The 17329-nt window shown below is 32.7% G+C and overlaps 1 protein-coding gene across 1 annotated transcript in view; it reads right to left on the bottom strand.

Annotated features, from left to right (window-relative positions):
* Positions 1-9467: 9467 nt before the first annotated feature.
* The window catches only part of LOC129809896 (neurotensin receptor type 1-like), a 34015-nt gene continuing 26153 nt past the window's right edge, over positions 9468-17329 (bottom strand). Inside the window, exon 7 of the mRNA XM_055860042.1 lies at positions 9468-10829. Coding sequence (XP_055716017.1) covers positions 9798-10829 — 1032 coding nt within the window. The 3' untranslated portion in view covers positions 9468-9797. The remainder of the gene's footprint in view (positions 10830-17329) is intronic.

Raw genomic sequence — 17329 nt, 5'->3', positions numbered from 1 at the left:
CGACTGTCACAGTTGTGAGTTCGAGTCCCGCCCGGTGCAAATGATTGAAGCGCCTGAATGGACATTTTTCACGAAACAATGTAAACTGAATAATGAATTTGTAAACTGAACAATGTACAAAATGGCAATAAAGGCCCGGTACATCGCAATAAAATAAAATAATAATAATGTTTCTGAATTACTACCAAGGATTTACGAAATGTTTGTCAATCATAAACTCACTAAATTCGTAAAAGTTTGCAATTTTTTACTGCTCTAAATTCACAGAGAGAGAGCAGTATCTAGAGGAAACTGGGGCACTACCAAACACGGGGTAGCACCAAACACTAATTTTTATTTCTAAACTACTTGGACTATCTCGAGCAATGTTAGATTTGGGCCCAATTTCAGATTTGGATCTATGTTCTGACACTCATAGATCATGAATATAACAATGTCCTAAAATTCGATTTTCGTGGACGCCCATTTCATCGTATAACCACTTCTGAAGAGAGAAAAGAGAGAAATATCGACAATCGGTTTTCGACAATGGTAAATGCCGATGGGTGGCTAGATATTGGTGAAGTCAAGTCCATCCACCCCCCATCCCTAGTATATTATAGCTGAGCCCTTTTAATCAAAAAAAAAGTCAAGACCCCTCGATCCCCCTGACCCGAGCCAGAAGAGATCAAAAATTGAATTTTCATATGGCCATATCAGATTTGGAAAGCTCTCGATTAAATGAAAAATCGATTTTCAAAAATTCGATGTTAAATATTTCGAAAACTTTAAATTTTAGTATATTGGAACTGAGGTTAGGACCTTTCCAATGGTGGGTCGCACTCCTCCTTAAATGTTCCTTGACCTGAGTTCTAATCAAACATATCTTGTCTAGACTGCATTTTTGGTTTTTATTGAGCGACTTTGATGATATTTTAGTTGATATAACATCTGAGTTCGAGATCTTTTTAACGATGGGTTCCATCTATCCCACTTCCATTTCACTATACCTCAACCCTTACTATGTCCAAATTGACTGGCCTTTTTCTCTAAGGGCCTTGACAGACCTGAGGATTAGCCGAGAGACCGCTTAGCGTAATTATATTAGAAATAATGATCAAACTACATTTCCATCAATTTACACTAAGTCGTCTCTCGGCTTAAGTCGTAAGTGTGTCTAGGATTGTTCATAAACCAACTTCAATATTTTTTTTGTCTATTGTCCGCCTTCTAATTTCTGGTAGGTGAAACCGACGGTGAAACTTCGATTCTGCTATTTCAGGTCAAAATTGTCTTTGCGATGAGCGTCGGTGAGGTGGTTTAATCCAAAATTAAAACACTCAAGGTTCCAGAGCTTTCGACACTGTATCGTGTCTTCTTCTGTGGCTGTTTGAAGGAATTTTTATTTCAAATTTAACGAATTTTTCAATTTGAATTTTGTCTTTTACAAGGTCGTTTTTCTCAACTTATTTCTTGGTTAGTCTATTATCTTGGATAATTGTCACTATTTTTGTCTAAATTTATACTCATAAGATTGGAAACAACAGTTGCGAGCTCTATAGAATTAGGATCATTACAATTAATTATCAACAATTTTCGGATATAAGTAACTTACATTAATGAACAAATTACAAAATTATCACTAACAATTTTTGTGTCTTTTTTCTTTGCACTTTGTCGGGCTTCAGTACTCAAACTACTGAAAATAGAAAATTACCACTGATAAACCCAGGTAAGCTTAGGGTATCTGAGATTCTTTACAGTTAACCTCGAAATGCATGCAACTCGGGGTCCTTGCAACTCAAACCACTCAAAAATTCGATTGTGAATTGAGTTTTGATTTTGAGTTTTTTTTATCAAGTTTTAGGTAAGATTCTTGACAATCATAGCTACTAAAATCCTAACAAAATATTATGTCGGCCGATCGAACCCAAACTTTGACAATATGTGTTTCGCCACTTTCTGATCATCTTGAATATGTGGTGGCTAAGTAACTAATTGCTAAATTTTTTAAATAGTTTCGCCCATTATGGCATAGATTAAATTGAAATTTTAGTATGCTGTAGCTGCACCTTACAGTTTTCTATTAGTACCAAACTTAAGGTCCCCTAACCCTAACATCCCCAGCCTGAGCTACAAAAGTCCAAAAAATATTAAAATTGCCATAACTCCGGCTCTAACACTGAGAAAAAACGGGGGTGCGATTAACTATTTTTCTTCATAACTTTAATGCTTTTTACGTGTAAAAATATATCAACATTTTTTTATGTTAATTTTACACCTTTTTTAAGGGTAAAATTAACATGAAAAATGTAATGTTAACCTTATAATACACCTAAAATGCATAATATTTACACCGATTTCGGATCAATACTGCAGGGTAAAATTAACACGAAAAAGTGTAACTTTAACCTTCTAATACACCTAAATAGCATAATATTTACACCGATTTCGGATCAATACTGCAGGGTAAAATAAACATTTCCGAGATGTTATTTTAACTTTTTCGGATTTCTCTCAGTGAATGAACATTTGAACACTGAAGAAATGTTCGTCATAGTCCAAGTAGTTTAAAAAGACATTGTACACTGAGTAATAAGGAGGTGTGATTAACTTTTCTTCCTCATAGCTTTAACACTTTTTAGGTGTAAAAATATATCAACATTTTTTAATGTTAATTTTACACCATTTTAAGGGTAAAATTAACATGAAAAAGGGTAACTTTAAACCCCAATACACCTAGAACGGGTAATATTTACACCGATTTTGGATCAATACTGTAGGGTAAAATTAACATTTTCGGTATGTTAATTTAACTTTTTCGGACTTCTCTCACTCAGTGTATAATTTTTTTTTTGACCCTAAAGTTTATTGCAATCTGTACGTGGATGTATACATTCAGCAAATTTTATCACAGCAAAGATGAGTCTTTAAAGAGTGTGCATGCCCTCTGGCACGGCCTCCATAAACTAATATTTACATAAAACTTTACACCTATAAAATTGAACAGGAAAATTAATCAGTGTATAAATGAGCAGTAAAAAGTTAAAATTGAGCAGTAACAAAAAAATTTGAAACAGTGATATTATCGTCCAAATTTTGGCAAAGGGAAAATAAAGGGCTTTTCATTCTATCTACAACAATTTTAAATGTTAAATATATAAGTTTTGACTATCCAATTCAATTCAATTTACGGTTATTAAAATTTAACATTTTTGTGCTTCAAAACTTGAAGCAAACTGATTAGGATGTCACCTTTAAATTGAAATGCTGTAATTTTCAGAAGGCTAATAGGTAAAAATATACTTATATTGTAGATCTATTCAGGGCTAAGCAAATCTTAATTGAAAATTTGGTTTCGATTCACTATATCGTGCACACACAATGAGACAGAATTGTGAAGGTCTTTGCTTTTCCTCATTCAATAAACTTGTCCTTTTTTACAGGACCTGAAAGGTATTGGAATTTAACAAATTCAGATTTTTCATTTTTCTTGTTATCCTGTCAGCTTTAACATTTTTTCTCGTAAATTTGTTACACTCAGTGATTTTATACTTTATCTTGTGACATATGAAAATTCCTCTTGGTACCATAGGCAGCATTCCTATATCAAGCAAAAGAGGCCAATATACGTCGAGTTCGAAACACGAAGCCGTGAAAATCAACAAAAAGTCATTCACTCTGGAATTTTCACAGGACTCTAGGCAAAATGAAGAAAAGGCGACCTAGAAAATTTTCACTTTTCACTTAAAGCTGAATATGCTTTATGTGGCCTGAGTACCGTGAATTTAATTTAAATGTTTAAGCAGATAGAAGAAATAATTTTGGAGAATTTATCTTCACTATCACTCACATAATACAATTCAAGAACTTTATAAAACGTTCAAGAAACTTGCTTGTTCTGGGTAAAGTTAATAAAAAAAAGTAATAACTACATTTAGCGTTAAAGTAATATTCTAGTAGACTAAACCATTTTAAAGCACAGTAAAATTTATGGTAGATGACATCCTCTTCAGGCAACATCGGAATGCTTTCAAATTAAAATGGGTAGAAAATCAACAAATGGTAATAAATTACGTCTAGATAATTCTGTCTATTTCAGTTGTAGAGATCAATTGTATCAACGCGATTTTTTGTAGCTAAATTTAACCAAATGTCAAATATGTATTTCAATCTAGGCATATCAACTTTTTTATTTAAATGATTTTTAATGAAATTTTATCCATAGCCCTATTTTTTTGGTTTTCCTTTCTGTGTTATAAATACGAAATGAATTCGCAATTAATATTAATATAAATTTCCTCATAGTTAACATAAAAAAAATATAATAAAAATATCATAATAGCCCATAAAAATATCAAAAGTAAAATTGCATAAAATTTAATTATGCTGATATTAGCATCGAACAGACTGGGCCATTGCTCTTTTAATCGATTTTCAAAGAAGCAATGGAGAAGTGAATATGACACCTTCATTGTTTTCGATTAGAAAACTGACTGAGAACAGCGCCATCCAGTGTAAGTAAAATGTACAAGGCGGGAAATACTTTAAGTTGTTCAAAACACATTATTCACATTATTCACTTGTATTTTATACTAAACTTTAATTTCACTAATGCCTAGACTCATTTTAAACACATTTCAAAGGTTTTCACAAGAGTTTTATGAGTAAAATTTCCTTTGTTTTGATTTTTTCTGGCATCAGCTGATTTCGATGGTGGTCGATGAAATTTCGAAGAGTGAATTTAAACAGAGAATGTCAACGGACTATGTGATATGGAATTGTCAAGGAAAAGCAATTGACCGGGCAATTGCTTTTTGCTTTTTGTTCAAGGTATTTAAATTTGGTTAATTTTACTAAAATATCATTTTCTTTTTACAGAATATTGTCTCAGAGAACGGAAAAAGATCAAATTGATGCAAAAATTGGTTTGATGACTCAATTTTTTGGATACTTTTTCCACGTGTAAAAAAGCAATGAAGGAGTAAAAAAGCAATGACCATGTAAAAAATCCCAGTCTGTTCGATATGATTAAGTCACTTATTTTCTCGGTAAAATTAGCTAGTGAACTATCTGACAAGTGTACCCTACAGTGTATTTTAAATGCTGATTAAATGGGAGATTTTACTTTGCCTTTATTTCCAACAAAGGCAATAATTATTTGAAATTCGACTCATAATTATTGTTCATTTTGTTTGAATTAATTTCATGACAATGCATTAATGTAATGCCACTTAAATCGCTGGTATTAGCTTTTGGCAGCTCACTAAAAATGATTTAATTGAATTCCAATTTGCCATTTCATTCCCTTCTGTCTATCAATTAAAAAATTAAATAATTTATTTAATGCTGTACATGTTACAAGTTACGATATAATCATTGAAATTGACAAACTAATTATAGAATGAGAATTTTTGGTTGATGATTTAAATTGTAAAATTTTGATTCTGCCTAAATTCGGTGAACCTTTTATTTATTAAAGTGGACAAATATGCGAGGATGTCACAAAAGTGAGTTATTAATAAAAGATAATTTCCAATAAATCCGTATATTTCAGTATTTTGTGCCAAAAATAAGATGGTAATAAATTCATATCTCTCATCCACGTGGTGCTTATCTATATACTCTCCAAACGTCTTCGTCTGTGATTTGAACAAACAAAACCTTCTGAATGATTTGCCAACGAACATAATTGATATGTTGATTTGCAGTCATCTGAAAATACACAGTGGTCGTTTGAAATAATCAAAGTGTTGCAGTCAACTTTTAAAGCAAACACATGGGCAAGAAAGATGTCTAATAAAAGCATCAGATAATTCTCAACTCAATAATACACATTCGGTTTAATCACTTTGATGGGAATTTATACATATTGTGGGTCTACTATTCCAATCTTTTGATATCTTTTTCACAGGTACATTAATGACACACAATTTTTAATTTGATTCTGCATAACAGTGGAGACACCTGGTTCCACCCACTTCTCACGCGAATTATTATCTAAGGCAATGTTGTTAAATTACATCACATGAATAAATTAACAGAATTAGTCATTCAAGAAGTTATTTTATCTTTAATTAACATCACAAAAATTTAGCTCCTTTACAGATGTATTTTATGACAGATATTTGATGATTTATAGATCTATATTAAAGATCTGATAATAGATAATCCCTTCAATTCTGAAATGAAAAAAATATAGTTTAAATTAAATAGTTGTATATGACTTGTGTTTTTAAAACTATTATTCATTCTGTAATTACAAAATTTGTTACATTTTAACTTGAAGGTTTAAACAAATTTAACACTTTAATGTTAACTATTTTCATCAGAAAATATGAATTCATCATTTAGGAATTGTGGGGAATGTCCATGTTTAATCCTTTATAATCGATAAGGATTCTAGGTGTACTAATCAATGATAAAATGTTTGTTCCTGCCATGGTGCTATTACAGTATAGTGGATAGCTTTACAGAATATTTTTGCACTAACTGTAGAATCAAAAACAAAACTACGATTTATGTATCAACCATATAAAAGATAGCCATTAACACTGCATTTGAAGGATTCAGTTTCAGTAAACTAAATTTCGCCTCTTTTAATTTATGACTTTTTAATATTTTACCTTGACTACAAAAACTCGTTAAATGCACGGTTAAAGAGAAAGATTTCGTCGTTTACAACAACAATTTTCGTAACCTCCATATCATTTCGTCTGTTAGATCAGCAATTGTCTTAATTTCCTTATCACCTCATCAGCACTTATTCTAACAATATGGGAATACACATACTATACAAGAACTGATTATGAGGTGAAGAGGAAGTTACGACAATTGCTGATCCAACTGACGATTTATACTAGCAATTCTCATAATAAATATGGAAATACACGGACTGTATAAGAATTTCTGATTTAAGTGACGAGTAATTTACGACCAAAAGGGGTAGATAACCTGCCGCTCATGGTTCATGTTTACTCGAGTGCCGATATGCCGATCTTTTGTAAAAATTATGCCGATTTACCGATTTCGCAAGAATTTTGTCGAACTCGTGTCGGTCTGCCGAGTAGCTTACAGTGCCAGTACATTGAAATTAACCACAGGAATTGTCTGCAGGAAATTTATGATATTTAATTCTGCCGATTTTTTGCTAAAACCGTACCGATCTGTCGATTTCTGATTAAATTTTGCCGATTTGTTGATTTCTTAGTAAAATAGTGCAAATCTGTCGATTTTTAGGTCCAGATCGACACAATTTTGCTGATCGCCGCTCACGGTTTACTCTTGTGAATCACTTATTCACCCCTTTGCTTATGACTATTCCTTTGTTGATCCAAGCGGCGATGTACTAGCACTAGGCTGTTTCCAAGGGATTAACTTGCCGTTAATATTTGAATTGACATCATATACATATGTCACACGAAATGATCCTGATTCCTTTTAAGAATATTTCTAACACAACGTTCGTATTCAGATAAAATTCTTCGAAAAAGGTGTAAAATCTTGTGCACCACATAAAAAAATAACAAGATCTTTGGCAGAGTCCCAATCGAAATTCTGAAAGGCAAAATGCCGAACACAACATCCCCAACAGTAAAATTCCGAAAAAGACAAAGTGTCGAACGCCAAAATCCGGAAAAGGCCAAAATCTCGAACGCCAAAATTCCGAAAGCCAACATTTCGTATGGGCCAAAATCCCTTGTGTTTGGGCTCATTGGGTGTAAACACAAGTAGAGTTTGATTCTCCAATAGTGTCTTGGATAAAAGGTAAATGAAACTCTATTTGCACAAAAAGTTGTTGATGTTCGAAGAATTGAAATTCAATTTCGAATTTTCATAATGAATTGTCGAACAAGGTGGGGAAAATTTATCAAATATCACACTAAAAATCTGGCAAAAGAGTTATTTAGTGATTATGGAGTGATTAATGGGACAAGAAAGTAAGCGTCGTTGTTCTGTATTTTTCATCACAACAAACTGAAGACCAACACATTTTGACACTTGAACACTTCGAATTCGAACAGGATGTACCTTAGCTACCTTGCGGATTTATCAAGAATTAAGAAACTCTTTTTTGGCTTTTCAAATAGATTTTCGAATTTTTCAAGATCTACTTGTGGATTGTAAGATTAAAGAGATTGATAAATTAAAAAATACCATTCTTAAATAAGAAACTGCTTAAGAAAAGTAAGCTTTAAAATATTTTAGGATGAGTAACAAGCATACGAACAAATGGAAAAGTAAATCCGAGAAAAGTAAACCATTTACAGATACCAGTTCACTACTGATCTAGTCCGATACATACGCGTTGGAAATTTCAAGATTTTTGAAAAATCCAAATTTAAACAAATCAGATGAAAAATAGGCTCTCCAAATAGGTTAAACATTGATATTCGAAAATGCGGTATCGAAATGGTTTTCGAACATAGGTATCCAAAAACGAAATATTCGCCTTAACTACCTCTAAAATATATTCGAAAATGAAAGAAATCGTTTCGGTGCTAGAAAAAAGACTGTCCCAGATCATATCGACTTATGGGGGGGGGTCGTCGAAGACCGGAGGTCTGCATCTCTTACAGTTTAAACTCTAGCCGTGTCACAAGTTGAAAAAAAGTGGATTATATAACTGCTTTCTTTTTGAGTTCGAGCAGTAATAATACATCAATCATGGTTAGTTGTATAATTCATCACCGAATTGGACTGATTAACCAGAAAAGAAATGTCAAGATCTTTCTAAAAAACACAAATTCAACCAAATCGGTTGAAAAACCTTTAACTTCCAGGGTGATTCATCTTTGAGCTTAAATAATTCAAAATGGCGAGTTTTACGGTAATAATTTTTATTTAGACGAAATGTTCATCTGAACGACCTCTAAAACATACCCGAAAATCATCCGAAAATCGGATGAATATGGTTTTTAGGGGTTGTAGGGGGATAGTGGAAAAAAGACTGTCCGAGATAATGTCCACTTGGGGGGATCATCGAAGATCGAAAGTTGATAACTTTTACCGTTTAAGCTTCAGGACAGTGACAAGTTGAAAAAAAAACAATTATATAGCTTCTCTCTTTTTAAGTTCAAGCAGTAAAAACACTCTTCGTAGTTTTTCGTAGAAATCGTAATTTTTCCTTGGATTCTAAGCAGTAAAATATTCTCTAAATCCCTCAAAATTTATTTTAATTTAAAATGTTCTCAAAAGAATGGAAATTAATAGGGAAATTGAAAATGTGCTTATACTGTAAGCACTAGTCTTTTATAAAACTTTTGAAAGCGTGAGATAGATAGATTTTTATTTTAAAAAGACGTTTTTTTTAATCAGGCATGAAAATTCAGGTTTTTTAGATTTTGTAAAGACAAATAATATTTTAAATATCCATTACATATTTTTGTAACTAAGTTAAATTGCAATATAAAAATGTTTTTCTTTTTAATTTTGCTGCTTATGTTTGTTTAGAATGTTTAACACTTTGTATATATATAGTATTTAAATTTTGTAATTCCTATACTACAATATAAAAATGCCAATAATTTTATTTACAAAAATTTTGTAAAAATACTCTTATTTACATAATTTATTCTTAGTAGGAATTTGTAGATGAACATTCAACAATTTCTTTAATTACACGAATTAACAACAATACATTATTCTTTAGAGAAGTTCTTGTGATTCTATATTGAAAAACATTTATTTTGTACATTTTGAATTGATTACGTTTGGTTTTGGCAATTCCAATGTAATTTAACAACACTACCAGCGAGGATAACATTCAGTGGAGACGCCTGGTGGTGAAAGCTCTGTGCTGTTTTGAAGAGGGCGTTCTAAGCTTGAATATCCGATGTGTAGTAAAAGCTCTGCTGAGAGCTTTCACCACTTGTGGATACATTCAAATGAGAAAACGTTGGCAAACTCCTGCTCTTGGCCATATGCCTCCGTTCGCCCTCCTGCACACTGTTCTCGCTGGTGCCTTTGGAATGGCCCCCATCACCACTGCTGAGGCAGCAGATACTACTCTTGCCCCCATTGAGCCGGATAAAGTCCGTGACTCGACGTTTGGGCTTTGCGTGCTTGGTGGGATGCAAAACAACTTCCTCGAGAATTTTTTGCAGATTCTCCTCGAGTTGCTTGGAACTGTTGGACATCTCGGGGCTATCATAGGGTGACCTATTGCTCTTTCGTCCGCTGAAATCAATGTACACGTGACGCGATACAAATTGTTGAGCCTTCTCCTGTACTGTGTGGAATATGGATTGTTGCATGCCGACAGTTTGACTTAAATGCCTCATCTGATGGCCTGGCGTGTACATGTCCTCTCTGATGGCTTCATGTACAAATTGGGGCAAATTCTCATCGCTTCGTGTGAGTAGGGTGGATTGAGTGGATCGATCCACGGCAAAAATTGCCTTTCCCTCCAAACATTCAGAGTTTTCATGTAGAACCTTAATACATCCATTGCTCGGGGGCATCTTCTGTCCACAGCATGTGTCCAGACGACTTGACATACCACAGCATTGACTCTTTAGGATTGGCTCAACACTGGCCGTGGATGAGGTTGGATCATCACTGGATTTCTCCGAAATGGGTACAATGGAAAATTCTTGATCGCCTGGACGGGGCTTGGCAAAGCGTCTAAATGACACGACAAGTGGACGCTGGGCATTCGTAGACAGTCGTCCAAAGTCTGCGTCCAGACGCCGATGTGCGTACGGCGTGTATTGGGTGGAACAGATTGACGAGCAAGTGTTTGCCGAATGAGAATTGTTTGAGTTAGAACGCTGCGAAACAGTTCGATAAAACCTACCTTGGCGACCGGCACGTGGTGAGCGTCGATGGAAGGAGAAGACGATGGTTTCCTTAACATCGTATTGAGAAAAAAAGGTAAAAAATATACATAAGAAAATATTATTGGAATTGCCTTAATCAACATTATAGATAAGAAAACCGCCTCAATGATGAAAAATAAATAAATATGTGAATAGAAAGGTGGTGTCTTAATTTATGGCCATCATTGTGCTTATATTAATACCTTTTCCCCGCTTTTCTTAGTTCGGTTTTCCAGGAAAATAATTTCACAAAAATAATATTCAGGATGATTGTTTTTAAAGGATATATTTTACGATAAATAAAGAGAAAATATTCCTTGTCAAGCAAATTCCAAAAAGAGCCATGTATAAAACATTGGCAAAGCGATATTTTAACAAACTCTCAAATTTTTCACACTTTATGGGTCTCGGTCAAAATCCCGAAAGCCAAATCCCAAATGTCAAATTCCCGAATGGGCCAAGATCTTAAATGGGTCAAAATCCTGAATGATCCAAAATCCCGAAAAGCCAAGATCCCAAGAGTCAAAATCCTGAAAGCCAAAATCGCTAAAGGAAAAATCCCGTAAGCTGAAATTCCGAATAGGCCAACATTTCGAATGGGTCAAAAACTCGCATGGGCTAAAATCTTGAAAAGGTAAAATCCCGAAAGTCGAAATCTCGTCGGCCAGTATTCCAAAAAGTCAAAATCCCGAATACCCAATATCCCGAATCGGCCCATTTTTTGGCTTTTCAGGATTTTGACGGCTCGACGGTCGGGATTCTGGCTTTCGGGATTTTGGCATTCGGGATTTTATCCGACATCGATTTGAAACCTGAAAGCCATCGCCTAGATATAATGAGATGCGGTCTTCAGAGCCCTTTTTAACAATTAAATAAAAGAAAAATTTTTCAAAAATGTAAGCTACATAAATTAAGCTTTAATATATTTTTTTAATTACGTGTGTTAGTAATTTTTTTTTAATAATTTTTGTTAGTTTTGAAAACATTAACAAATTCAAAAAACCGAATAAAAAGTGATTTCGTTTTACCTTTTATATCAGTAAAACCAATTCCCTTGAAGGAACTATCAAATATTAACTGGTTTTAGGAAAAAAATGTTTTTTGAACTGGTTAAATCGTAATTAAATTGTAAAAGTAAAAATGAAAATAATATCTGCGAGCTCTTTAGCAATAATAAATATCTGCTGATTTAAAACAATAATTCAAAATCTGATAAATCAAAAAAACTTGAATTTTTACGTAGACTTCAAAATTTTAAGAATTTGTTTTGTAAGATGAAAAATACGGGCGTCTTATTTTCTTTCGCACTGTACAAATGACAATTTCAAAGTTAAAATTGAGCAGTTATAAAAAGAATTGAAAAACAGTATAATTTATTGCGCAAATTTTTATTTAATTATTAATTATTAATTATTATTTTTTTTTTAATTAATTTTACTTAAAATTATATTAGATGTTGGCCTCAATTCTGCGACCAAAATCAAAATTTCAAACTGTCAGATATTTCCAAAATCAAGATTTCATATTCTGACGCGAATTATTTATGGAACTGAAATTGTCTTTTAGCTAAGACCCAATATTTCAAGATTTTCCACACTTAACGAAACGTCACTTCTGACAAATATCTTCATTTCTCTGTAGAATTTGTTTAAATTTCGCCATATAAATTAGGAAAATGAATTATAGTGCGTATTAAAGAATAAATGAGAGGCCATAAATGGGAATACAGGAAGTACAAACCAAACTTGTGTCCTGTGATAAACCTTGAAGTGCTTAATGCAAAATGTGATTGTTTTGCAGGTATTCTCAGGATGTTGTATTTTGATACGACCATCTAGAAATATGTACCATTTCGATTAAATTACAACACCAAACTCAGTATTTTTTTTTATATGGATTCACTCTTTGTATCATCTTTTATATAAATATTCCTGATTAAGAGCAATTTTAGAATGAAACTTCAAATTGTTAGTATCTTAAAAAATCCAAGCACCTACGGAAGTTATTGAAATTATTTCAAGAAAACAAGAATATTTACGTCTTGAAGTCTTGAAATATTGGTTTCAGAATTGCAAATCTTGATATCCTACTCCCTGGCAAGTAGCCTTCAAATTTGAAGCCACTTTCTCACATTCACATACAAATTCGTATGGAAATTTTTCTGCACTCGTAACCGTTACACGATATATGTCACAATTGAGGTGTGTCTTGTACACAGGACTCTGTGCCTTCTAAAGAGGGATAAATATTCCATATTTCAATGTAAAAAGTTTTTTGGAACTCGAAGTAAGTATAAGCTAAGTTTGGAAGCAATTTATGAGTTGGCTTCAAACAGTTCCATATAAAAAAAAAAAACCTTTTGCCAGGGAGTAGTTGATATCCACACGGTTTACATCTTAGATTTCAAAATTCCAAGACATTTGACAGATTTGACATGTTGACCTAGATTTTTTGATTTCAGAATACCAAAATCTTCAAATTTTCTTGATCTGGATCTTGATCTTGGCCTCTGAATTGAGGTCGTTATTTATAAAAATCTCTGAAAATTCGTCCAATGCATCGCGAAATACTCGAACTACATTCGCATCCTATGCCGTTTATCGGTTCTCAACTGATTCATAAATTACTTAAAAGATCCTCGAAAAGAGGTTAAGAAGCAATAGAATTTATTTTCTGACAAAAATTACTTATCGGTTCCTGACCAGTTCCTTGTCGGTTCACAACCGATTGGAACCGGTGTAGAATTGTCAAAAATTTCAAGACCTTTCCAACGAGTCAGTCAACACGATGAAAAGTATGCTCTCTAGAGCCATTTCAACCTTTGACATTGAAAAACCCGATCAGGAATGATTCCGATTGTTTTGTATTTTTTGTAAACGAATTAAAGACTGATTATAGATAATTTTTCAATACGATTTTAAAATTGTTGAAAATTTATTCCTATTATTATTCTTTTCATTTTGTCAGCAAAACTCTATACTTTTACTATTACTTTATCATTATTACGTCTTATAATTCATAATGTAGTTTTCTAAGTAAGTTTTATGGATTTTTGAAATCATTCATTGATTAAAATTAATAATATCAGCTAAATGGCCGTAATTTATTTCACCAACCTAAAGATTTATTTATTTATGGGAAATCCACTCCACAATTGAAAATCTCCCCGGAGGCGAGGCCACAATATTGAGTCTCAAATCACAATACAATGTTTTACTAATAAGTAAACTCATCTTTACTGAATTTCGGCAAATAATGTACCTCTAGCCCAATTTTCCTCGCAATTTCTTTCCTATCCTTTTTTGTCTGGTTCTTCTCATGTATCTGTATATCAGATATATCTCCAATTCTTCTATACAGCATCACCCCTAATCTCACCGCAAAGCCCAACAAACCAAAATCTCACGCCTCCTCCTGAGATATATGTGATTGTTATGTCTAAAAATATACTGTGGAGCAGGTTTAGAAAGCTTCGAAAAAGAGGAAATAAATTGGCCATGTTGTAAGCCCTTTTAATTAAAAAGTATCATTTACGGTCGTTAGAATTGAGGTCTTTTAGGACAAATTAGTTTTATAGGGTTTTTTGTATTCGATGTTCGAATTGAGCTGCTCAAACTAAATCATTTCAATTGACGGCTTTTCGCACGAATAATCAAATCGTATAGAATTATTTCAATCAAATGGAATAACCTTTCAAAATGTGCATGGAATTTATTATAGAAAAATGCAATGATAAGAATTTTCATAAAAGTTTCTGGTTGAAAGCTAAAAAGATATGTGATTTTAAATCTTAAGAATTATGTTATAAAATTCACGTTGTAAATCCTATGGAAAAATGCAATTTTTGAAGAATTTTACATAAGTATTCCATCAAAAAGAAATTTTGTATTGAACTTACTAAATGTAGTACATAACTTAGAGTCATTCTGTATATATATTGATGCTACAAGAAAAATATTTCTACAAGTCCAGCAAAAGTTCTAGAGAGTATAAATAATTGAAAATGCTTGTCACATTTGAATATCCATTGATACTATAATAACAAACTTAAAACAATTTTACTGAAATCCATTTAAAACATTTGAAACTGAAAAATCTCTATTATTCACACATGTTCACAATTTTAATAGTCACACTTGACAATAACACTGTAGAAAATTCAGAGACTGAACATGTTTTTCGTTAGACGCGTACCTATATAAATATTGACATTATTATGAAGCTTTTATAAACCACTTTGGCTTATAGAAGTGCCGATATTTCTCAGGCAAATTTTCGCTTCTAATTTTGTAACAGGTATACAAAAGAGCACACTCATTTTGGTGAACAACTTCATAAAAATATTTAAAGAAATCTTTTAAAATGTTTGAAATTTGACTGTTATTCACCTTCTTCTTCTTTAAGGTAAAACAGATGTAACATAGAGAAAATTTGTTCTTCCTTTTTTCTACAAAAGTATCAAAGAAAACGATATTCGTAAACAATCAAAAACGATCCAAAATCTAACTTTTTCACTGATAGAGCCAGTGCTTTGTCAGGAGAGGTTTTCTTCCTTAAACTTTTCTAGGCTCAAAAATCCTAGTGCAGTAGAATCCAACAATGACCTTAATTTTTAGATCAAGACCAAAACCAACAAAATTTTAAGTTTTTAGTATTCTGTTTTAAAATATTGATATTCAAGAAATAATGGTGCTGTTTCGATGAAAAATTAACATTTTTAGCACTCAAGTACTTCTACATAATCCACTATTTTTTTGGGTGCATATAATATTAGTAGAGAAAGATGGGTCGACGTTGGATGATACTCTTATTGCTTTAGGACAGAATGTCCTTCCGGTGAACGTCAGTGTGTTGAGTGTAATCCAAAAATTAAACACACAATTTACCAAAGCTTTCGACACCTATCGTGTCTTCTTCAGTGTCTTGGTTAGTCTTTTCTTTAGTTTTTAGTCAAGATTCGATTCAAGATCTTCGATGACCCACAATAAAAAATCAATATCTCTCGACGTTTTTTTTCCTCCCCACCCCCGCACTATCCCCTCCAAAACCATGTTTTTTGGATTTTCTCAAAATTGGCCCAAGTTTTTCAATGATTTTCGGATATGTTTTAGAGGTAGTCCAAGCGAAAATTTCGCCCTAACATACTTATGATCGGAAAATTCGCCATTTTGAATTATTGAAGGTAAAAGAGGTCAACCAATTTGGAGGGCCCGTTTTTCAACCGATTTGGTTAAATTTGGATGTTTTGGAATGGCATTAAAATTCTGAACCCGGCTGTATCGGTCTTCATCGGTAATGAACCGGTTAAGTACCGATTTTGAATAATTTTTTTCGAAAATTTTTTTTACTTGACTTTAAATTTATTCCCGAGCTAGAGGTCAAACGGTAAGAGATATCGACTTCTGGTCTTCGATGAGCCCCAATAAAAAAATTTCTCTAAACGTTTTACCCCTTTTTCCCCTATTCTTTCCCCTCCCCACACCTAAAAACCATGTTTTTTGGATTTTCTCAAAATTGGCCCAAGTTTTTCAATGATTTTCGGATATGTTTTAGAGGTAGTCCAAGCGAAAATTTCGCCCTAACATACTTATGACCGGAAAATTCGCCATTTTGAATTATTGAAGGTAAAAGGTCAACCACTTTGGAGGGCCCATTTTTCAACCGATTTGGTTAAATTTGGATTTTTTGGAAAGGTATTGAAATATCGAACCCGACTGCATCGATCTTCATCGGTAATGAATCGGTTAAGTACCGATTTTTGAATAATTTTACATCCCACATAATAAAAATTTCCTTAAAAAAATGTTTTTTCGGTTTTTTTTATTAATTTCCTAATGACTTTCTCATTGTCTATAAAAAAGATTAAATCAGCAGTAACCCTATGTGCATACAAAAAATATGCTAACGGAGAGAGGACTTTCTCGTGAGTTCGAGCATTTCGCAAAGCTAGGACGCTTTGCCATCTCTTTTTGTAACGAAAGTTCAATAAATTGTGAAAGGCAATTAATATGTTTTTTGGAAGTGACGTTCTGTTGAGACGTTGGCTTTTAACTAAGATATTTTAGATCCTTCAAATGTATCATATCAGAATTTGAAATGTTGATTTTGATCTTCATCTCTAAATTGAATTTAATGTTTATAAAAAGTACAAACTCTTTACGAGCTTAGGTTATACGATTTACGATTACTTCGCATGTTCCTATCAAAATTCACGAAAATTTACGAAATATTTCATAAGATACTATATTTTTCTGTATAGTAATAATAGTAATATTTATTTATCTAACATCAAAAATAAAGCACATGATGTCTATAGATAAAAACTTTAGAACTTTAAAAAAGCAAAAGAACAAATAATATCTTATCAGTTATGTAGGCCAACGTATCAATTGTTTAATCTTCTATATCCATCTCATGAGATTAAAATATTTATCATAGGTTTATCCCCCTGATCAACAAAACCTAACACACCCCTGTCCCTTGTTATTTCACCATTATTTTTACTAATTTTATGCACTGCTTATATTTGT

The sequence above is a fragment of the Phlebotomus papatasi genome, chromosome 1, assembly GCF_024763615.1.
Source record: "Phlebotomus papatasi isolate M1 chromosome 1, Ppap_2.1, whole genome shotgun sequence".
In the NCBI taxonomy this organism is placed as follows: domain Eukaryota; kingdom Metazoa; phylum Arthropoda; class Insecta; order Diptera; family Psychodidae; genus Phlebotomus; species Phlebotomus papatasi.
Note: the sequence above shows the minus strand (reverse complement) of the source record. Positions and strands in the feature narration are given on the sequence as shown.